The 23101-nt window shown below is 37.1% G+C and overlaps 1 protein-coding gene across 7 annotated transcripts in view; it reads left to right on the forward strand.

The window, feature by feature from the left end:
• ETNK1 (ethanolamine kinase 1) overlaps positions 1–23101 on the forward strand; it is a 60906-nt gene that overhangs the window by 32064 nt on the left and 5741 nt on the right. Inside the window, exons 4-9 of one of the 7 annotated variants that reach the window (XR_016213556.1) lie at positions 1099–1241; positions 4759–4898; positions 7404–7528; positions 9803–9886; positions 12138–12298; positions 22823–22896. Coding sequence is in view for 2 of the 7 variants with exons in the window: in XM_008259540.5 (XP_008257762.3) it covers positions 1099–1241; positions 9803–9886; positions 12138–12298; positions 22823–22896 (462 nt within the window). In the remaining 5 variants the exon portion in view is untranslated. Of the gene's footprint in view, positions 1–1098; positions 1242–4270; positions 4571–4758; positions 4899–6932; positions 6986–7403; positions 7529–9802; positions 9887–12137; positions 12299–22822; positions 22897–23101 lie in introns of those variants that run through there. The other 6 variants (XR_016213560.1, XR_016213557.1, XR_016213559.1 and 3 more) reach the window with 6 other exon arrangements.

Raw genomic sequence — 23101 nt, forward strand, 5'->3', positions numbered from 1 at the left:
CAGCTTGGCTGATCTACTTTTGGGGACATCTGGAGAGAAAGCAGATCCTCCCTCTCTCTCGCTCTGTTTCTCCCTCTCTGTCACTCCTCCCTTCAAATAAATAAATACATGCTCAAAAAGATACATAATATAATGATGTAAAGGTGTATAGGATTTAAAAAAAAGTCATTATTTCTAGTTCTACTTGCCCGTTGTCTCCCATCCTTCGCATTTTCACTACTCTGATGCAGTTGGAATAATATTTCTCTTCTTAACATACTCAGATAATATGATATACCTTCTTCTCTTTGCTTAGCAGCTATAAATAATAATCTATTGACTTTCTGAGAATTTAGCTGATTTCTGTTACATTCACACTTTGAAGCTTGAAATACTAGTTTAATACAGTCTTTGTAACTTTAAATAATGTACTTAAAGTTTTTTTTATTAATGTGTTTTCCTGTATAAAATGGAGATCAATGTATTTAGACTAATCTTAAGCATATATTAGATGTATGTATTACTTTTCCACACAATTTGTAGTACTGTAGACACATTTTGTTTTCTGCATGCAATTTAAAAGATTTTATTTTATTTGAAAGGTTAGGAAAGAGGAAAGAAGGCAGGGAGGGAGGGAGAGATTTCCTACCTGCTTGTTCATTCCCCAAATGCCCACAACAGCCAGGACTGGGCCAGGCTGAACTCAGCTGCCTGGAGCTTAATCCAGTCTCCCATGTGGAAATCAGGGACCCAAGTTCTTCAGCCATCGCTGGTGCCTTGGAATGTCCGCATTACCTGGAAGCTGGAATCAGTAGCAGGGCTGGGACTTGAACCTAGGCACTGTGATGTGGAATGCAAACATCCCAAACTGCGACTTTACTGCTAGGCCAAATGCCTGCTTGCTTCCCCACATTTTAACTATTGCTTGTTTTCTTTTTACTTATGTTTAAGTTCAATTGCAATTTCTTTTATTCTGACTTTGGAACAAACTGATCTGTTGTGATTCAGGAGTGAAATTGAAAGGAAGAGACTTAATTAAAGTAGATGTTAATTATTAATAAAACTTGGAAAAACGTCATTGAGATAAATAAGATGTAACTCTTCTTTTAAAATGAAAAGGTTCCTAAGTGATATCCCAAGCCCTCAGATTCTTCAGGAAGAGATGACTTGGATGAAAGAGATTCTTTCCAACCTGGGCTCACCTGTTGTGCTTTGCCATAATGATCTATTGTGTAAGAATATAATCTACAATGAGAAACAAGGTAGGTATTTGACCTTAGCAGTAAGTAAAGTTGGTTTCTTTTGTGTTTTTAATGTTACTTTGATCATTGTATTAATACAAATAAATTTAATTCAAAAATGCAAAGATTAAAAACGTATATGAAGTCCTTAAAGATTTTCTTTTAGGTTATAAAGTCAAGGTCACTGTAATAAATTAGAAATATGTATTGGTGCAAAATATTCTTTTTAGAATTGGTTTGTTAGAAACAGTTTGTGGTTCCTGTTGGATTTTTAAATGTACAATGATGAAATGATTTTCTTTATAAATTTATCTGTAAAATCTAATTTGATTATTCATGAATTGAAAGTATACCTGCTTGTAATGGGGTCATGGAATATCAAGAAATTGGCATTGCACTGTTTTATAAATACAGAAATTGTCTCACGGTATTGGAAAGAACAAGAGTATTAGAAATAAACACGTCCCCAGGTTTCCCATTACCTGTTCATTATGCTGATTGGTTAGCTATCTGGACACTAGGACAGAGCCCAGATGGAGTATATGTTATGTATGATTGATCAAATTTACATGTACTAAAATAATAATCAAGACCTTCTAGTAAATCATTTTAACATTTTTGATGTAGTCAATGATACTTTCGATGGAATTTTTTTGTGTGTTCCTATCTTGCTGTATTCAAATTCCTTCTGTTTTCATATTTAAGAAACACTTGATTGTATTATATCATTGGGTAAAGTGGTTTGAGGTTTGGTTGCTGAGTGATAAATGTCCTTCAACTCTAAATTGGAATTTAAAAATGCAGTTTTGGTTGAAGGATTAGTATTAATTTAAAACTGTTTGAAACTGTGAAGCTATTGCGTTTTATAGGAAACCAGTTTTTGAGGATAGTCATTATAGTTGGAAGGCTTGATTTTCGAATCAAAAGTGTGCTGTTGTAAATATACTAAAGCCAAAGGAGTCTCATTAACATGGGCATAATGGTAAATTACTTTTGTCACCCTTCATTTTGATTGTAAATTGAGATCATTCTGATACAAGGGTTGTTAACTATTTATAGCCAACTTGAAGATGATCAAAGGAACACTGTCAAGGGTGGTAGAATTAAGCACATATTTTGAAAGACATTTTTGAATGTCTTTGATACTTTAATGTAGTATATTAATACTACTTTTTAAAAACATACTGAGCTGACATCTTTATTTGTGAATCTTGAAATTTTTGTGTTTAATTATTGTTTTTTTTAAAACTTCAGGTATATACTAAAACGTTAAGTACTTGACAGTGTCCTTAAATGTAGTATTGTCTGTTTATTAGTTACAGTTGTCATAGTATATATGTATTATATTATATCCTGGTAACCAAATCTCAATGCCATTTGTAAGACAAGGGCATTAATTATGCTTTAAAGCCATGTATTAGCTTTTAAGTTCAGTGCAAGACCCAGTACATTTTGTATAATGGAATTTAAAGTGAGGGACTTCATCTTACATTTGAAGTGGACACTCAGCTTTATTTTTAACTGCAAGTTAATCAAAGAGAATCTTTATTTTCTTTGAAATATAATTTTAATATTTCATATTTTTATTTTTACAAGTTTTATTTTGCATATTCATTTCACAGAATAAACTTGCTTATACAACTAAAAATATGGGACCAAAAAAATCAGATTACTTTGTCTTTCACATTTTTAGAGTGTGTCCTGTTTCATGGTAGTCAACTTTGTACCATTTGTTTCTTGTCTTTGTGCTTATGTTTGCTTGTTAGTTATGGAAATGTTTTTCCCCCTTTTTCCTTCCCAGTGGTTTTTGTAATGTCTGTTAGGAAGTCTAGCTCCAATCCTTTGGCAGCCACTGGGGGTGAAAAATGATCTGTGATTTGTTGATGCATAAGCATTTTGAAAAAGTTAGCTAAAATGCTCAGGTAAAATCTAGAATTAATAAAAGTGTGCCAAGAAATTCTTTCTAGTGTTTGGTATTGTTTAAAATTAGTAGCTATTGGTTTTGAGGAATTGTAACATAATGTATTTGAGTCTTTAGTTATAACTAGAAGATAACATTGCAAAAATAGGCAAGATTTGGTAAGTTTAATATGCCAAAAATATGTATTCGAGACTCTAGCATAGGATTAATACTATACTTATGTAAGTTATCTAAAGGTTGATTAATAGCTGCAAAGTCATTTACCTTAGCTTATCTTGTTTAGATACTAAAAAACGAAGTTGAGTATTTGGAGATAATTTCTACATAGAGTAAATGATTAAGCTACATGTTATATTCACAAATTTTTTTTATTACTTCATTCATATGACTGAAGCTCAGGGCTTCACTATTTTATACCTACCCATGAGATGCAATTAGATAGAAATAATTAAATAAAAGCCAAAGGACTGACCTTGACATCAGCAAACGAACTGTCTGGATTATGTTTCAAACTGATTTTTCAGAAGCACTAATTTTAGACAAACTTCATAAACTTACTTGGATCATCTTGAAGTCTGCATATATTTTTAAATCATAGCAATTTACATTTCATATACATTAATTAGAAAATCTCTTAAGCAGATGTTACAAAGCTTTGTAACAACTGAAAAAAGTCAGAACACAGGTTTTGTTGCCATTCTCTGCTCAATCGCAGAAGTTAATGGTATTAGAGAGGTCATTTTATCTTTGTGTTTATGTTTGGTCTTTAACTGTATCAAAATCATCTAGAGTATTTGGCCAAAATGCAGATATCTGTACCCATTCTATGACCAGCTGAAAAAGAATTCCTGTAGATAGAATTCAAAATATGCATGTTCAGCAGTTTCCCTGGCACCTCTTGTCTTTTTGATAGTATGACACTTCAGTTTATTTTTGTGACTAATAGAAAATATTTACTTTAGGTGGTTGCTGACAAGGTTTAGATCCTGTATATAAATGTATATAGCTCTGGACCAGGTACTTTGCAGCTCTTAGTTGTGGCTGAGATGGCCTGGCCATTTTTTTTTTTTCTCTGAGAGGCTAGATAGCATACATGTCTTTGAGATTTTGTGTCCCCTCTGTGTTGTAGCACTGCCATCAATACGTAGATACGTGAATGTGGCTGAGTTCCAATACATCTTTATTTCCAAAAACAAGTGGTGAGTTGCATTTGGCCTGAACAAATGACTTAGTTTGCCAACCATGTGTTATGTTTATAGCATGCATTTTACAAAATGTATCTGATCTGAAAAAGTGAAAAATGGTTACTATAGGCTGTAAAGCTAACTCTGTGCTGTAACAAGAATTAAGGTTTATTAAGGTTTGATTTATCTATAAGTGGAGCCTATAGTTCCTATCATAATTGTAACCCCAAGTGATGAATTAAAAATTTAAAAATTGTATACATGTACTAGTTAATGGGTATATGTATACCTATTTACATATTCATATACAGTGCAAACAGAGATTTTGAGCACCCTGAAGGCTGTGGGCATTTTTGCAGCACATGTTCCAGGAACTCGAGGCATCACAGGAAGAAGTACTGCCTCTCCCTGCCCTCAACATGTCTGTTGACAGGTCTCAGCAGTGTGGGGCAAGAGTGAGCTTCCTTTCTGAAGTTGTTCCTGTTAAGAATTTTGAAAAGTTAGTGCCAGAAGTTAGGTGGCTGGTAAACAGCAGCCCATTCCTTGCCTTCACTGAAAGGACATCCTAAACAGGTAAGAGAAGAATACTTAATGATGTAGAATTTGTACACAATGAGCAAACTGAAAGCAGTGGTCCTTGCTCCAGAATCATGCCTTAGCAGTCATCTCTTAAGTTAATCCATTATCAGTTGAGTAGACATTATACTAAGTGAACAGATTGTACTGTTGCTGTTGACTAACTGACTTCAACTCTGATATATTGATTTCACTAATCTTTTGACTTTCAACATATCAGAAGTAATTGCTAAAACTTGAGAGCTTGCCGTCTTATGTCTGGATGCTATCAGAATGTTTGTTGGTCTGATGACTGTTGGTGGCTATTTCATTGCCTTTCCCCTCCCTCATTTCTTCAAAAAAAGCTCAATAGAGATTGAATACAAAATTTTAAATTTCAGTAGTGACAATCGCAGTTTATTTTTTCTGTCAGCAAAATGTAAGTGGATTTGTAGCTCTTTAAGGAAATACAAATCAATAGAAGAAAAGGAATTTTTTTTCCTTGTGATTATGGAGTAGGCCAGATTTTTCTTTATAGAGTTTTACACACTGTAAATAGGCAGTGAGTGAGTCACCATTCTTAGTCATTTGATTGGCTCTAACTCTTAGATGCTGTAATTGCATTTATTTTATTAAAGTTATAATGACTGTTTTCCTAGTAGTTTCAGTTTTTAAATTTAAATAAGCGCAAATTTAATTTTGTATTTGATAACCTACATTTTTCAGGTTGAAAGTTTTTTTTTTATTTATTTATTGCAACACAAATTGAAGGAGGGAGATACACAAGAGCGATTTCTTGTCTCCTGGTTTACTCCCCAAATGTCCACAAAAGCCAGGGTTGAACTAAGTGGAAATCAGTAGCTATGAACTCCATTGGTGCATTAGCAGAGGGTTGGAATGGATGCCGGAGTAGCTGGAGCGTCAGTTGGCCCTTTGACACGTGATGCTGGCATTGCAAGCTGTGGCTTCGTCCTCTGTGCCACAATGCCCGCCCTGTAGATTCTTTTTTCAGTGAAGGATAATCTTAACCCTGTTTTAATTTTGTGTTCCAGACCACTGATTAGCAGAAGATAAAATATCCCTAAGTTTATGGAATAAAAAGTTAGATTGTAAAAATCAGAATTAAATTACTAAGGGAAGAGTGCTCTAACTTTACTAGATTAAATGTTCTTTTTCTGAAACTTAATCTTCGAAACCCACACTGTATGCTCAATCATGCACTTGAATAAGAATGTCAGAAATGCCTTACTTTCTCCCTCAGTATTTCATGCTGTCTGGTTTGTCCCCTTCCTCCCAAAACTATGTTATTATTTTGTCTCAGAGTTCCCTGCAGAACCTCCATTTGTTTCCCTGGTGTTTGACTATTTCCTGTTCTGGGGTTGCTCTGGGACTAGCAGGATGGAAAGGTGGAAGGAAGCCATGTGCTTAGCAGAGGTCTCAGATCACCACGTAGATGCGTTGTGTATAAGCACTGTGGTGAAGCACGGGTAAGCCCTGCTGGACAGCGGCCAGGAACGCGGAGAAAGCTTCCCAGACTAGAATACTCCTGTCTTTTCTGTGTAAGAGAAAAACCATTTTGCTAGCATTTGTATGATTATGGTTACATTTCTGAGTTCTCCTTCCATCCGCCTATCACAGTGAAAAAATAGAATGAGTTGGAAGGATTTTCAGGTTCTCATTTGACATTTGCTTTTTCGCTTCTATCCTACTTTCCTTAACAAAGTAAAGGATTCCAAACAGATGTATCATGTGGTAATTTTGTAGCCTTGGATAATATATTATTAACTACTTTTTGGTTTTTAAAGTACTTTTAAAATTAGAAGATCATTTTTAGCGCACTGAAATTTGAACAGTTTAACTCAGTAGTGTGTTGATTTATTACTGTAATGAAGATATGCAAAAAATGTAATAAAATTTAGCTTTTGAAAATTGAATTTATAGTTTTATCCATTAATCACATTTTATTCATTTTGTGTTTGTCATTGTGCTAATTGTACAAAGGTAAATGAAATAGCAGTCCTAGTCTATAAAATAGTATTCTTTATTTTGTAGAGGTCAAGGATCCCTTGAGAATCTGGAAAATTGGAATTCCCCTCCAAAGAAAATGCACATGTGCATAAATTTTTGTCTTTCTGCTCTTTGAAACTCCGGTTAAAAAGTCATGTCTTAAAAGAATGAACAAGATGGTGATGCCATAGGAACTAGTAATAGTGAAACGGACATTACTCTGAAAGTAATGAGAAATTGTGGAAGTCAGTTAAATTATTAGGTGAATAAAGGTATAGTGTTTGTTGTTAGGAAAGCATTTTTCAGTAATGTGATTTTTCTGGCACCCTAAATAAGGCTGTGGGCCTCTTTAATTTTACTTGGTTGCAGAAGATTAAATTTAAGGTTGAGTTCCACTTTGTTTGCAGTAGTTTGAAAAAGAATAGTTAATGCAGATTTTTTTAAAAAATTTTTTTTCCTTTTAAGCTTTGTGTCTTGTAAAATGTGAGTTTGCCAAATTTTCTTCATCTGCTACAGATTAGGTATGCCATTGTTGCTGCCATGTGGCGGCGCACCCCGTGCTTCTTAAACGCACTGACTGGAGGTTTATCGCATCACTTGTTCACATGCACGGAGCCTGGTAACAGCCTCATCTGTATCTTGTTAGCTTCATTTTCTTATTATTTAAATTTCATTATTTATAAACTCAACATAGCATTTAAAAATAAAGGCTAGTTTTAATGAATTAATGTTACTACAAAAAGTCACTGCTAAAATTTTCATACTGAAGCAGATTTTTAACTTTTGTTAAAATGATCTCTATGTTTTAATTAAATTATATGTACTCAGCAAGCAGGCATATTTTATGTGCCATTTAAACTGTATTTGCCAAACTCTAAATATAATTTTGAAAATTGAAATCAAAGCTTTTATTTATATGGCAAAAGTAACTTCAGGTCTAGGCTGTGTATTTTTATTGGCATTTTCAGTTTATATGAGCTCTACAAGAATTTGTGTTTAGAGAGCTACTATGATCAACAGCTACAATTCTAAGATTATATAATCAAACTGGTTGGTTCAGTTGTACAACTTGGTCTGTCTTACAACCTGATTTTCTGAAGGCTGCTGGGTAGGTATCTCCTTTGAATCAGTGTGGTTAGTTTCTTACATACTGCTAAGAATTTTAGAAATTACAGAAAAATAAAAGAAAAATTCACTGTCACCTATGAGATGAAACATTTTGCTTTGGTTTATTTCCATTCTCCTCGCTCTCTGTTTTTTTGTTCCCATGCACTGTGTAGGGTTTTGTTTTTTCTTTCTTTAGACATATCTTAATACTCTGGATCACAGTGTTGTTTATTATTTAGTATCATTTTTCATGTTACTTCTCTGATTCCCCAGTTATTCTGAACATGAGATTTTTTTCATGACTTTATTTTCCTTTTTGTGGCTGCACATATTTTACCATGATGAAGGTCTTTACCATGTCATTCCTGATGATTTCTAGAAAAGAAATTTAAAAGCATGTTCCATTCTGTATTTTAGTAAAATGTTTCAGATAAGTTTAAGACTTTGTGAAATAATGTTCTGTGAATTCAAGAATATACTACTTGCTTGCAGTATGATGATTTATTGTCACTAGCATTTTAAAAATCTTAAATTTATTACATTTTGATAATTGATATGATTCTTTGATTATTCTATTTTGCTCTAGATTTGACCATTTATACAAGTTTAAAATTACATGTTACATACAATCTTAACCTTTTTTTTTTGTAAAATCCTGGATTTGCTGTGACTTTTTTTTGTCATGTAATTTTGTTTTTCTTTGTGTTGGAATATGATCAACATAATTCCCCAAATTAAACATGCAAATCTATATTGAGACATTATAGTTCAAAAGCTGTTTTCTTTGGAAAATGCAAAAATGTGTAAACCAGAAGTTTATTTTTTTACATCAGCTTGATATTTATTTAAAAGACAAGATCATTAGGCAGTTCTTAGACATTTTCTCAATAAAAGCAGCTTAGAAACTGTTGCAGCCACCTCTGTTCATGTGTCCATGCTCCTGTAAGTGTTTCAGTTTGTGATCCCTGATGAAGACAGATTTTTTTTAAATGTCTTTCTCTTTTTTTCTTTTTTAAAAATCATTCCTGTGTCTTGTCCAGCCAAATCCTCTATCATGCTAATTCCTCAAAAAATGAAAATTCGTAGTTAGGACTATGTCATGTGGACAGAAAGAACAGAATGATCTTTGGAGAATCATAAAGAAGTATATATTTTAGAATAAGAATGCTTTTAGTTTTTGTGAGTATTTTTCAAGTTTATAAGTGTTAAAGGGAACTATGGGCAGCGGTCAGCGTTGGCTGTGCGGCTTGCCTGCTGCTCCTTGCAGCATGTTCGTTAAGTCAATCTAACTATTCAAAACAGAAAACAAAAAAAAGAAAAAATATGCCTCTGCCTTTTTTTCAAGGATGAAAACCTTAGCCATGTGGCATCCAGGAAATATAGAAGAATATGATAGCAATGAACCACATTGGTGATACTGCTAAGTTAATTAGCAATTAAGGTTTTGTTAAGATTGTATAAATTTGTAATGATTGCTAGTTAGTTCTAGTGAAACCTGAATTTGTAAGTAACTGATGCCCCCATGTGGTGAAAAACGTTTTTTACTTTTGTTGGAATGTGTTTCCTCTTTGTTTAATAAAGTGGACATTACTGTTCTCAAAGAAGCTGTTGACTAGGAGATACAAGTTGAGTTTTGTAAAGCTCATTGCCATTAAAATTCACAGCCTTGTCCTGTATTGTCTCAGAAGTGCATATAACCAAGCACGTACAATGAGACAAAATATTGGAAGCTATTGAATTACAAATAGCATAGGGATTTTCTGATCTTATATGTGATTTCTTAAAGTCTTTTTTTGTGTCTCACATAGGTGATGTACAGTTCATTGATTATGAATATTCTGGATACAACTACCTGGCATATGATATTGGCAATCATTTCAATGAATTTGCAGGTAAAATCCAGGGCTTAACTAATACAGTAACTTATTTAACTTTGAAATGTTTTCAGAATTTTGGTTTTCTTTCTTTAAAGAAGGTGTACTGGGTGCACAAGCAACATTTTTCCACTTTGTTTTTCTCTTTATTTGTTACTGGAGAGAAGAGGAGATAACCAAAATTTCTTGCTTAATTGCCATCAGAAAATAATGGATAGGAGAAACGTAATGACCGTGGCTTCTGTTGAGACCTGACGTAGGTCACAGTGCTTTATAAATCTCATCTCATTTTTTTTTCCTTCACAACAAACATATAAGGTAATAATCCCAGTTTACAGATGAGGAATGTAATGCACCAAGGTCAAAGTGAAACACAGAGAACTAATATTTGAACCTAATTTTTAATTTTGTAAAGTTTTGTTTATTTGGCTTTTTGGAGGGGAATGGGGAGAGAAAGAGAGACATACTAGTAGAGAGGAGTGGGCTGCCATCTGTTGAGTCACTCCTTACATGCCTTAGAAGCCAGGATCAGGCTAGACCAGAGCCAGGAGCCAGGAGCTCAGTCCAGGTCCTGGATGTAGTGGCACGAACCCAACTACTTCAGCCATCACTGTTGCCTGCCAGTGTCTGAATTAGGAGAACAGAGTCAGGAGCCAGAGCGGGGTATTGAACCCAGGTTCTCCAAAATGGGGTGCGAGTATCTTAACTATAGGCTGAACACCTACTTTTAATTTTTTGTTCTTTAAAAAAAGCCTTTGCTGTTTTCCATTGTAAACTTGAGCTTCTGGGGTGTTATTTAACTTAAAAAGTTTTGTCTTTAGCTATGAATATTGAAGAGTTATTCATTTTTACTCTGGCATATTAATATGACATCACTTAAGCAGAAAAGTTTTAGTGTTTTTATGTAAGAGAAATTAATTTAAAGTTCACTTTATGATTAGAAACACAAAATGCTCTAAAACTAAAGTTTAGGAAATTGCCTTAGTTGGTTTTTTTATCTAGCAGGAATTTTGCACTGCTGAATTTGTGTTTTCATACATTTGTGTATTCATGTATATACTTCGGGTTTTAGTTTACATGCTTTTAGTTATTTCCCTCTACCAGATCTAACACATTTATGTCCCATGTATGTGCTGTACATCTTTTCACAGGGGCAAAAATCAGCTGTGCATGTAATGAGCTATCATGGTATTTGAACTAAATTAGCTAAAACTGTAAAGCTAGGTAGAATTTGGATGTGCAAATAGATGAGAAATCAGGGTGCTACAGTTAACAGAGGAAAGCTTCAAAGTGAGTTATTTAACTTTTGTAGGATATAAGATTGCTAAGACTAGAAAGTTGTAAGACCCTGTGCAGTAGGGTAAGCCCCTGCCTGTAACAACAGCATTCCCTGTAAGTACCAGTTCAAGTCCTGGCTGCTCTGCTTCTGAACCAGCTTTCTGCTATTATGTCTGGGAAAGCAGTGGAAGTTGGTCCAAGTGCTTTGTCTCCTGCCAAAACATGGGAGACCCAGAGGGAGTTTCAGCCTCCTGGCTTCAGACTGGCCCAGCCCTGGCTCTTGTGGCCGTTTGGGGAGTGAACCAGCTGATGGAATATATTTCTCTCTCTCTAACTCCAATTTTCAAATAAATAAATCTTCAAAAAAAACCTAGAGATGTATGTAGCTCTAGACTGATTTATGAAGAACCTTGAATGCTAGGTGAAATAGTATGAACTTTATCTTCTAGATCTTTCAGGTCATGAAATAAACTTTGTATGATAATAGGTTTCTTTCTTTTTTTCCAAGGCAAGGAATGGAAAGAGCAATATTTCAGATTTGTAGATACAGTTGGAATTACTGTTTTCTGAGACAATATTACATGGACAAAATCTCAATAAAACCTATATTTCTTAATGTGAGTCATGATTTAAAAAAGTTTAGAGCTGTAATTTGAGGTAGTGCCCCAAATGTTAAGAATTGACGGCATTTTTTCTGAAACTTGCTTTGGGACTTCTGATACAGGTGGTTCAGTCTACACATTTTAGAAAAAAACGGAAGCAGTAAGAGTTGCTTTTTGTGATCAATACTGTTTCATCTTAATTTAAGATGGAATATAGAACAAATGTTTGTTTCTTTTTTTAATAAATAGTTTACTTAACATCTAGTATTGCAGTCAGAATTGGAAGGAAGCATTTTGTTTATTTTATGAAAAAAAAAAGTTGATGCTAATGATTATTAAGGTATGCAGAAGAGTGTTCTTAAAACCTTCATTCTGTTTTTTCTTTGAAGGTGTGAGTGATGTAGACTATAGTCTCTATCCAGATAGAGAACTGCAAGGCCAGTGGCTGCGTTCTTACCTGGAAGCTTACAAGGAATTCAAGGGCTTTGGCAATGAAGTTACTGAGAAGGAGGTGGAGATACTCTTCATTCAAGTCAATCAGTTTGCTTTGGTAAGTGTCAATAAGGAATGAAAAATTCTAAAAGTTCTCATCGTCTTATAACACAGTTTCCTATTTTAAGTTTTGTGAATTTTTGTTGAACATTTGAGAAAACGGGAAGTTTAGAGTTTATTATCCCATTGTATTGCTTTGGAGGACAAAACTTTGGTGTCATTCACTACTAATACCCCAGCCCCTAAGGAGCAAGGCCTGGCCAAATGACAGCTGCTCAGTACTTAGTTGTTTAGTGAGTAAATTCTAGTTGGGGTTAGGATTAATGTGTGATACAGTTTTTTGTATCAGTTCTTTCTCTTTACATTATATTAGGAAAAACATAATCAAAAACAGATTTATAGGATGGCATTGTGGTGTAGCTGTTTAAGTTGCCCCCCCCGCCGTGACACCAGCATCTCACTTAGGTGTCAGTCTGAGTCCTAGCTGCTCCATTTCCAATCCAGTTCCCTGCTAATGGGTCTGGGAAAGTAGCGGAAGATGGCGTAAGTGCTTGGGCCCCTGAACCCATGTGGGAGACCTGGAAGAAGCACTTTCCTCCTGGCTTCAGTCTGGCCCAGCCATCCCTGTTGCAGCCATTTGGGGAGTGAACCAGCCCTTCAAATTAATTAAATAAATGTTTTTAAAGATTTATTTTATTTCAAAGGCATAGTTATGGGAGGAGTGGGGGGTCTTCCATCTGCTGGTTTACTCCCAAAATGGCCACGATGACCAGAGCTGAGCTGATTCGAAGCCAGGAGCCAGGAGCTTCTTCCAGGTCTCCCTCATGGGTGCAGGGGCCCCAGGACTTGGGCCATCTTCTACTGCTTTCCCAGGCCACAGCAGAGATCTGGATCCAAAGTGGAATAGCTGGTACTTGAAATGGTGCCCATATGGGATGCTGGTACTGCAGACATTGGCTTTACCTGCTACACTACTGTACTGGCCCCAGATAAATAAATCTTAAAAAAAAAATACTTAGAGGAGATGAGGTTTTCTCCAATACATTTAATCATCACATCTTGATGCTATCATGATATGAGGAGGTTGGGAGAACCAGTAGAATTCTGTTTTCATGATTTGTCTAGTGTTTTGTCTTCTTTCCTTAAAGCGGCTATTTCTTCTTTGATTTAATGCTTTAATGCATGATTATTTTGACTGTGCAAGCATCTAGTTTTAAAACAGTAGTTCATTTAAATTATCTTCTAAGAGTAATGATGCACTAGAATGAGCTTTCACAAGCTAAGGTGTTAGACAAATTGAATACCAGGAGAAAGTTATTTTAGCTGTTTCTTTTTAGTTTTAATACAATTAGTTATAATACAGTTTACCTGAGGAGTTATTTGCTGTGTTGTCTACAAGTAGACCTGAATGGTGAGCCAAAGTGTACTGCTTCCATGGTCATAAAAGCAGCATTTCCCTAGAGCCACTCAGAATACATCTCAAGTAAGAGTGCAGAAATGCGACTTTACCTGCTGCTCTCATCTCTGTTTTTAGTGGACCTGTTGGATCAGTTAATGGTGTGCTCTCCGGATGGTCCTAGAATATATGCTGTTTCTGTTTATTTTTTGTGAAGCATGATCTTAGAAAATGTGAAGTTTTCTTATTAGGTCATTTAAATCTTTAGAATCAGCTCAATGCTACCATTTGGGCAATTTCTGTATTAACAAGAGGACTACTGATAATTTGTATTTTCCTCCATGTAGCCATTTCTCATTTGTGTGTGGCACTGAATTTATTAATTTCCACATGAAGTTCACGTAGCTCCTAAATTCTTAGTTCATAATCCTATTGTTTGCTATTAGAGTTCTAACTTGGATTCCTTTGCAAACTTTGATGGTATATGATACCTTTTTGGGATACTGTGATTTGTATCTGTACAAAAGATAATGACTTCTAGCTTGATCACCAAATTGTTCATAGATATTATTTTTTTGAAAATTTTATTTATTCATTTGAAAGGCAGAGTAAGACATATACATACACACACACACATACACGCACACACAAATCCTCCATCTGCTGGTCCTTTCTCCATATGGCCAGGGCTGGGCCGGGCCAAAGCCTGGAGCCCACTAATCATTATGTATGTGCCTGTCACATCTCAAATGCTTGAATGAATAAGTGATTGGGAATGCAGGATGAAATAAAAACAAGCCCACAATCTTGTTCCTTTGTCGTCTTTCAAGTGCTCTTGAGAATAGTGCAGTCTGCTTTTCCCTTACCTCTCTACAGAAACCTGTTTAGTCAAGGGTTCCCGCTAATGATGTAACTGCTGTGACCCATGGAAACCTTCTAGTCCTTACATTTATTACTTGATCCTCCCATAGCATCTGACAGTACTTACCATCCTTTGTTAAAGTTTTCTCTTTTATTGACTTTTGTGATATAAGGAGATGCACAAACTATGATTGTAAGAGTCACGCAGTTAATTGCTGTACATAGAGAATTTCCCCTTTAGGTTCACAGTGCTGAAGAGGGGGAGAATTCTGTGAACAGATCTCACAGGGAGGGTATTTGATAGGAGAAGCTATTAACCATATGTTGAATGAGTCTCCCACGGGGGTGCAGGGGCCCAAGGACTTGGGCCATCCTCTACTGCTATCCCAGGCCATAGCAGAGAGCTGGATGGGACGAGGAGCGTTCGAGACTAGAACCGGTGCCCATATGGAATGCTGGCACTTCAGGCCAGGGCGTTACCCGCTGCTCCACAGCGCCGGCCCCAAAGCTTTCAATTATTCTTTGCAACAGAGATGAGTAGCCCAGAAGTTGAAATGCTCTTTAAAGGAGACACTTAGATACCCATTCAAATGGGAAAAAATTATTTAGGTAAATCGCAAAATGTATCATTTCATTTGTACTTATTTATTTGTTTTGGGGATTGAAAGTAGTCAGTGCCTTTCCCTTTCATCTGTTTTTAAATATACTGTTATATAACTTTTGTGAATATATAAATATATAAGTATACTGTTATATAAATTTTATAACTATATAAATATACTGTTATAAATTTTTTCATTTTTCAACCTATATCAAAATAATATTTTTGTGAGGTTTTATGTGAGAGACACACACACACACACACACACACACAGATGAGGCACAAGCTCCTATCTTCTGGCTTACTCCCCAAATGCCTGCAGATGTGCAGGCTGGGTTAGGCCAGGCCAAGCCTGGAGTGAGAAACTCAATGCAGGTCCCTTAGTGAGTGGCAGGAACGCAGTCACCTGAGCCTCCTGCCGCCTCCCAGAGTCTGCCTTTGCAGAAGGCTGGAGTCAGAAGGCAGAGCTGCGTACTGAGCTCACACGCTCTGATGTGGGAGTCTGAACGGCTGCTGTTACTTTGAATGCTGAGTGACTCCTGATTTTTTTTTATTCTCTTTCACCACTGAACAAACTTAGTGAAAGAGAATAGGGTGCTATCCACAGATGATTTTATAGCACTTAAGATATGCAAAGGTAATTTAGACTAGTGGTTCTTGAATTGTTGGATCCTGGGACCCTGTGATACTTTTATTACTTCTTTGAAGGCCTCTATGAGCTTTTGCATTTACATGAGCTAATTATCAGTGTTTAATATTAGAGCATAAAACAAAATTCAAAATATTAGATATGTGTTTTAAAAATAAACTTATTGCATGTTAATACAAATGAATATTTTTAAAATGAAAGGAATTCCTTAAACATAAGACAATTTAGTGAGGAAAATGGCATTATTTATATTTGTGCAAATTTCTTTAATGTCTAGCTTGGTAGAAGACAGCTGGATTCTTATTTGCCTCTGCATTTCATCTGATACATTGTTCTGGTTGAACTTATAAAGTAAACAGTTTCACACACGTTTTTGCAAGAATAATTTGCTTTTTCAGATAATTGTGGATATCCTCTTTTGGTACTATGCCAAAACTCAGTAAGTAGTAGTTTGTTTCTTTCTTTCTTTCTCCCCCCCGCCTCTCTCTTTCTTTCTTTCTGTCTTTCTTTCTGTCTTCTTTCTTTCTTTCTGTCTTTCTTTCTGTCTTTCTTTCTTTCTGTCTTTCTTTCTTTCTGTCTTTCTTTCTTTCTGTCTTTCTTTCTTTCTGTCTTTCTTTCTTTCTGTCTTTCTTTCTTTCTGTCTTTCTTTCTTTCTGTCTTTCTGTCTTTCTGTCTTTCTTTCTTTCTGTCTTTCTGTCTTTCTTTCTGTCTTTCTGTCTTTCTTTCTTTCTTTCTGTCTTTCTTTCTGTCTTTCTGTCTTTCTTTCTTTCTTTCTGTCTTTCTGTCTTTCTTTCTTTCTGTCTTTCTGTCTTTCTTTTTGTCTTTCTGTCTGTCTTTCTGTCTTTCTTTCTGTCTTTCTGTCTTTCTGTCTTTCTGTCTGTCTTTCTGTCTTTCTGTCTTTCTTTCTTTCTGTCTGTCTTTCTGTCTGTCTTTCTTTCTGTCTTTCTGTCTTTCTTTCTGTCTGTCTGTCTTTCTGTCTTTCTTTCTTTCTTTCTGTCTTTCTTTCTGTCTTTCTTTCTTTCTTTCTTTCTTTCTGTCTTTCTTTCTTTCTGTCTTTCTGTCTTTCTGTCTTTCTTTCTTTCTGTCTGTCTTTCTTTCTGTCTTTCTGTCTTTCTTTCTTTCTTTCTGTCTTTCTGTCTTTCTTTCTTTCTTTCTGTCTTTCTGTCTTTCTTTCTTTCTGTCTTTCTGTCTTTCTTTTTGTCTTTCTGTCTGTCTTTCTGTCTTTCTTTCTGTCTTTCTTTCTTTCTGTCTGTCTTTCTGTCTTTCTGTCTGTCTTTCTTTCTGTCTTTCTGTCTTTCTTTCTGTCTGTCTGTCTTTCTTTCTGTCTTTCTGTCTTTCTGTCTTTCTTTCTGTCTTTCTGTCTTTCTTTCTTTCTGTCTTTCTTTCTTTCTTTCTGTCTTTCTTTCTGTCTTTCTTTCTTTCTGTCTTTCTGTCTTTCTTTCTGTCTTTCTGTCTTTCTTTCTTTCTGTCTTTCTTTCTGTCTTTCTGTCTTTCTTTCTGTCTTTCTGTCTTTCTGTCTTTCTTTCTGTCTTTCTGTCTTTCTTTCTTTCTGTCTTTCTGTCTTTCTTTCTGTCTTTCTTTCTGTCTTTCTGTCTTTCTGTCTTTCTTTCTGTCTTTCTTTCTTTCTGTCTTTCTTTCTGTCTTTCTGTCTTTCTTTCTTTCTGTCTTTCTTTCTGTCTTTCTGTCTTTCTTTCTTTCTGTCTTTCTGTCTTTCTTTCTGTCTTTCTTTCTTTCTTTCTTTCTGTCTGTCTGTCTGTCTTTCTTTCTATTTGAAAGGTGGAGTTGCAGAGTCTGAGGCAGAGAGAAAGGTCTTCCCTCCTCTGGTTCACTTCTCAAATGGCCGCAACGCCCGGAGCTGCGTCAGTCCGAAGCCAGGAGCCTAGAGCTTCTTCCAGGTCTCCCAGGCAGGTGTAGGGCCCTAAGTCTGAACCATTTTCCACTGCTCTCCCAGGCCATAGCAGAGAGCTGGATGGGAAATGGAGCAGCCAGGACTCAAATCAGCACTCATATGGGATGCTGGCACTGCAGGTGGTGGTTTTACCTGCTTCACCACAGCGCCAGCCCCAGTAGTAATTTCTTAAAAGATTAGCTGTAATGTTTATTCTAAACCTATTAGTTCACTTCTTTTTTTTTACACACCTACATAAAAATGGTGTGCATTTGGTGCAGTAGGTGGGATGCCTGCATCCCATTTCAGCATGCCTGGTGTGAGTATTGATCCTGCTCCTGACTCTAGCTGTGTGCTAATGTGCACTTTGGTAATCCGCAGGTGATAGTTTGAGTACTTGGGTCCCTGATGCAGAACTGGGAGACCTAGACTGAGCTGGTTTTGGCCTGGCCCAGCTCTGGATGTTGTGGACATTTGGGGAGTGAAGTGAAGATGGGAGATCTCTCTCTTATTGTCTATCTGTCTTTCAAATTAACTAAATTAAAAAATTTATTTAAAATTTTTTTTAAGTTTTTTATTTCTTCAAAGTCAGAATTACAGAGGGAGAGGGAGAGGCAGAGAGACAGACAGATCTTCCATCTCCTGGTTCACTCCCCAAGTGGCTGCAACAGCTGGGGCTGGGCCAGGCTGAAGCCAGGAGCCAGGAGCTTCATCCAGGTCTGCCATGTGGATGCAAGGGCCCGAGCATGTGGACAATCTTCTGCTTTCACAGGCTCATTAGCAGGGATCTGGAATGGAAGTGGAGCAGCCAGGACTTGAACCAACACCCATATGGGATGCCAGTGCTGCAGACAGGCAACTTAACCCCATGTGTGGCAATGTCAGCCCCAAACATAGAATGTTAAAAAAAAAAAAAAAAAGCATTGATTTGTCCTGTACTTGAAATAATTCTTTTAACCTGTGCTTGATTTTGTAATTTTAACCTTATTGGTTTTTTGGAAAACATTGTATAGAGTTTCCAAATGTTAACACATCTCATTAGGTGATATAAAAAAACATGTTGATATTACCACCGGTGTCATTGGAAACGTTTTTAGTAGAGTACTGAGAAGCTGTTAAACTTACAAAATCAAACGTAACTTTCCTCAAGTTCTAATGTTAGGGTGAAAATTCAAACTTTACCGTTGGCCACAGATGCTCGGGGTTGTTTTCATTGAAATGACAAATTCTCTCTTTTATATTTGAGAAAATGTCTGCCAAATACCCAAATCTGAAAACTAGTTCATATACCAGTTATTTTTTTGAGTAAAAATGATATTCCATTATAAAGAATCCGGATTCAACCCCAAATAAACTTAGGTGCTTTTTTTCAGACAACCGTTGTACTTTGTGTACACAGTAGACATGCTTTATGTGTATTTCCTATTTTGTCCTACTGAGTATTAGAACAACATATACTTTGAGGGAGATAGTCGATACAATTCATAGTTTTTATGGCTTCTTGATAGATATTTGCATGTAAGGTTGACTTGACAAGTAACATTACTATTAGGAAAATAGCCTAGAGCCTCAGAAACCTCCCATTGAGCTCATGTACTGCTTTAAGAATCACAGATTTGGACTTCAGTAATTCCTTTCTCGATTTTAAGACACTGCCTTAGGAAGACCTTTCTTGAAAATCTGTCATTTCAAAATAACAATAAGTAATATTCTGTTGAATTTTTCTTGTATACCACATGTAAATATTAGTGTTAGCTTTAGTTTATAGATGAAGAGACAAAGGCACAGAGTTGCTCAAAGACATACTCCAGAGTTGGATTTTTTTTTAGAATTGTCATGTTTCAGACGTGTGTGCCTTATCTGTTTACCCTTTGCTACTATCTTGTTTATACTTTTCTACATGTGTTTTTGAAAAGGAGTGTATAACCCATTAGTGGTGGTATTTGAGTAAGATAATCAAATTATGGTTGTACTTTTTTTTAAGGTTAATTTTATTTATTTGAAAGGCAGCGTTACAGAGAGAGAGACAGATAGACAGATCTTCCACCTGCTGGTTCACTCCCAAAATGGCTGTGACGGGCTGATCTGAAGCCAGGAGCCAGGAGATTCTTCCAGGTCTCCCACATGGGTGCAGGGGCTCAAGCACTTATGCCATCGTCCACTGCCTTCCCAGACCATTAGCAGGGAGCTGGATTAGAAGTGGAGCAGCCGGACTCAAACCAGCAACCGTATAGGATGCTGGTATCGCAGACAATGGGTTTACCCACTACACCACAGCACTGGTCCCATGTTTGTACTTTTTTTTTTTTTTTTTTTTTTTTTTTTTTGACAGAGTGGACAGTGAGAGAGAGAGACAGAGAGAAAGGTCTTCCTTTTGCCGTTGGTTCACCCTCCAATGGCCGCCGCGGCCAGCACGCTGCAGCCGGCGCACCGCGCTGATCCGATGGCAGGAGCCAGGTGCTTTTCCTGGTCTCCCATGGGGTGCAGGGCCCAAGCACCTGGGCCATCCTCCACTGCACTCCCTGGCCACAGCAGAGGGCTGGCCTGGAAGAGGGGCAACCGGGACAGAATCCGGCGCCCCGACCGGGACTAGAACCCGGTGTGCCGGCGCCGCTAGGCGGAGGATTAGCCTATTGAGCCGCGGCGCCGGCCCCATGTTTGTACTTTTAAAATAGAAATCTTTGAAAAAGTAATCTTCAACAATTCTATATGGAATATAGAATGTCTAATATTATTCCTTTCTCTCTTCTTTAAAGATTTATTTATTTATTTATTTATTTGGAAGGTAGAGTTACAGAGAGAAGGGAGAGACAGAGAGTGAAAGAGATCTTCCATCCACTGATTAGACTCCCCAAAAGGCTGCAACAGCCTGGGCTGGGCCAGCTGAAGGCAGGTGCCAGGAACCTCCATTTCAGGTGGCAGGGGCCCAAACATTTGGGTCATCTGCTTTTTTCAGTGAGGTGGATCAGAAGTGGAGTAAATTGACCTCAAACTGGCATTCGTATGGGGTGCTTCCGTCATGGACAGTGGCTCAACCTACTGTGTCACAATGTTGGCGGCATTATTTCTTTTTTAAAAATAATAGCCTGGCCGACGCCCTGGCTCACTAGACTAATCCTCCACCTATGCTGCCGGCACCCCGGGTTCTAGTCCCGGTTGGGGTGCCAGTTCTGTCCCAGTTGCTCCTCTTCCAGTTCAGCTCTCTGCTGTGGCCCAGGAAGGCAGTGGAAGATGGCTTAAGCCCTTGGGCCCTGCACCCCACATGGGAGACCAGGAGGAAGCACCTGCCCCTGGCTTCGGATCGGCACAGTGCGCCAGCCGTAGCAGCCACTTGGGGGGTGAACCATCTAACTCTGCCTGTCAAAAAAAAAAAAAAATAGCCTGGGGGCTGGCACTGTTGCATAGTGGGTAGCAGGTAAAGCTGCCTGCCGTCTGCAGTGCCAGCATCCCATAAGGGTACCAGTTTGAGTCCTGGCTGCTCCACTTCTGATCCAGCTCCCTGCTAATGTGCCTGGGAAAGGGGAGGAAGATGGCCCAAGTCCTTGGGTTCTTGCACCCACGTGGGAGACCTGGAGAAAACTCTAGGCTCCTGGATTTGGATTGGCACAACCCTGGTGGTTGCAGCCATTTAGGGAGTAAATCAAGATGGAAGACCTTTCCCTCTCTCTCTGCCTCTGCCTCTGCTTCTGCCTCTCTGCCTTTCAAATAAATAAATAAATCTTTTTAAAAAAATAATGGGTCTGACACTAAAAATCTCTGTTGCTAAAAGTCGCAAAGGAAGTTAGTGATAGAGCCTGTAATTGCATCTCTACACATTGTAGTTTAAATTAAGAATTCTTTCTGGTACACTGTGCTGTTTGACCTAGCAAATAAGATTTTATTTTGAATACTGAGGTTGCTGCTGTTGAATAATTTTTTCTTAGAGACCATTTATTGCTAAAGTGAATTTAGCTGAAACAAAAACTTTGACTTTTTCTCTAGAAAATTTCTAATTAGCATAGCTGGAGTGTCTCTTGGGAAATGAAATCCTATTAGTATTAACATAGCATATTTAACTGAAAATAGACTGTAAACCATACACATTTGTTTTACAGTTGTAATTTCACAGTAATTCCCCTTTATGTCCTGAGATCTATTTTTCTCTGAGATAAATAATTTATTATTTTATACTGTAGTTTATTATGCAGAATTGATCCACTAAAATTATTTTCAGATGTTTGTCACTGTAGGGAACTCTTTACATTTAAATATATTTATTGTTTCTGAGATTTGGAGGTTCTTTTTTGTTTATATTTTTCTGTCACTTAGCGAAAGACCTTTGAAAATGTGTTATAGGAAAGCTGTTAACAAATATAGCCATTAAAAACATTCACAACAACCTCCATCGGCATCCTGCTGATGCTGAACTCTGCTTTATACAGGTTAGGGGAATTGGGCTTTTAAAAAGCTGATTTATTTGAGAGAGACACAGAGCTCCTGTTTGCTAATTTACTTCCCAAATGACCTGCAGTGGCCGAGGCTGAGCCAGACCCGTAGCTGGGAGCCAGGAACCCAGTCCGGGCCTCCCATGGGGTGAAGGGGCCCAATTACTTGAACGAATGCCTGCTGCCTCCCTCGTTGTGCGTTAGCAGGAAGCTAGAATTGGATTAGAGCTGAGACTTGAATTTAAGCACTCTAATGTGGAGTGTGGGTGTCTTAAGCCATGGCAGCTTCTAGGCCAGATAGTCACTCAGATTTTTTTAAAATATTTAAATATTTAATTTAAGAGGCAGAAAGAGAGAGAGAGAAGAGAGAAGGTCATCTACTGGTCCGCTTTCCAAATGACTCTAAGGCCAGAACTGGGCTGGGCCGAAGCATGGAGCAGAGAACTCAATCCATGTCTCCATGTGAGTGCCGGAGACCTAACCCTTGAACCATCACTGCTCCCAGCGCATGTGCTGGGGCCCCTGCCACCTGTGTGGGAGGTCTGGATCGAATTCCAGGCTCCTGACTGGCCCAGCCATCCCATGGTGGCTGTATGGGGAGTGAACCAGCTGATGGAAGATGTCTCTTTCTCTGTCTCTGTAACTCTACCTTTCAAATAAATAAATATATCTTAAATGAGCAGCCAGGGGATAGAATTAACAATCTGACACTGTTTTTTGGAGAAATGCATTATTATAATTCTTGATTTTTCTTCCTTTTAAGGCTTCCCATTTCTTCTGGGGTTTGTGGGCTTTGATTCAAGCCAAATACTCCACTATCGAGTTTGATTTTCTTGGGTAAGTTTAATTTTATTTACACTTTCCTTACTTTGTTTGGATTAACATTTAGAGCTCAAAGGTAACATAGCTATTATTTTCAGTCAAATATTAGTAAAGATGGTATACATTAAGCAGTTTGTCCATGAAGAGATAACGCTCTAAGCTGTTAAGTGTTCTCACTATTAGAAAAGTATCCAGTAGGTGATGTAATAAATCATAGATC

The sequence above is a fragment of the Oryctolagus cuniculus genome, chromosome 9 (genome assembly GCF_051225735.1).
Source record: "Oryctolagus cuniculus isolate XC-2025 breed Fujian yellow rabbit chromosome 9, ASM5122573v1, whole genome shotgun sequence".
Classification (NCBI taxonomy): Eukaryota; Metazoa; Chordata; class Mammalia; order Lagomorpha; family Leporidae; genus Oryctolagus; species Oryctolagus cuniculus.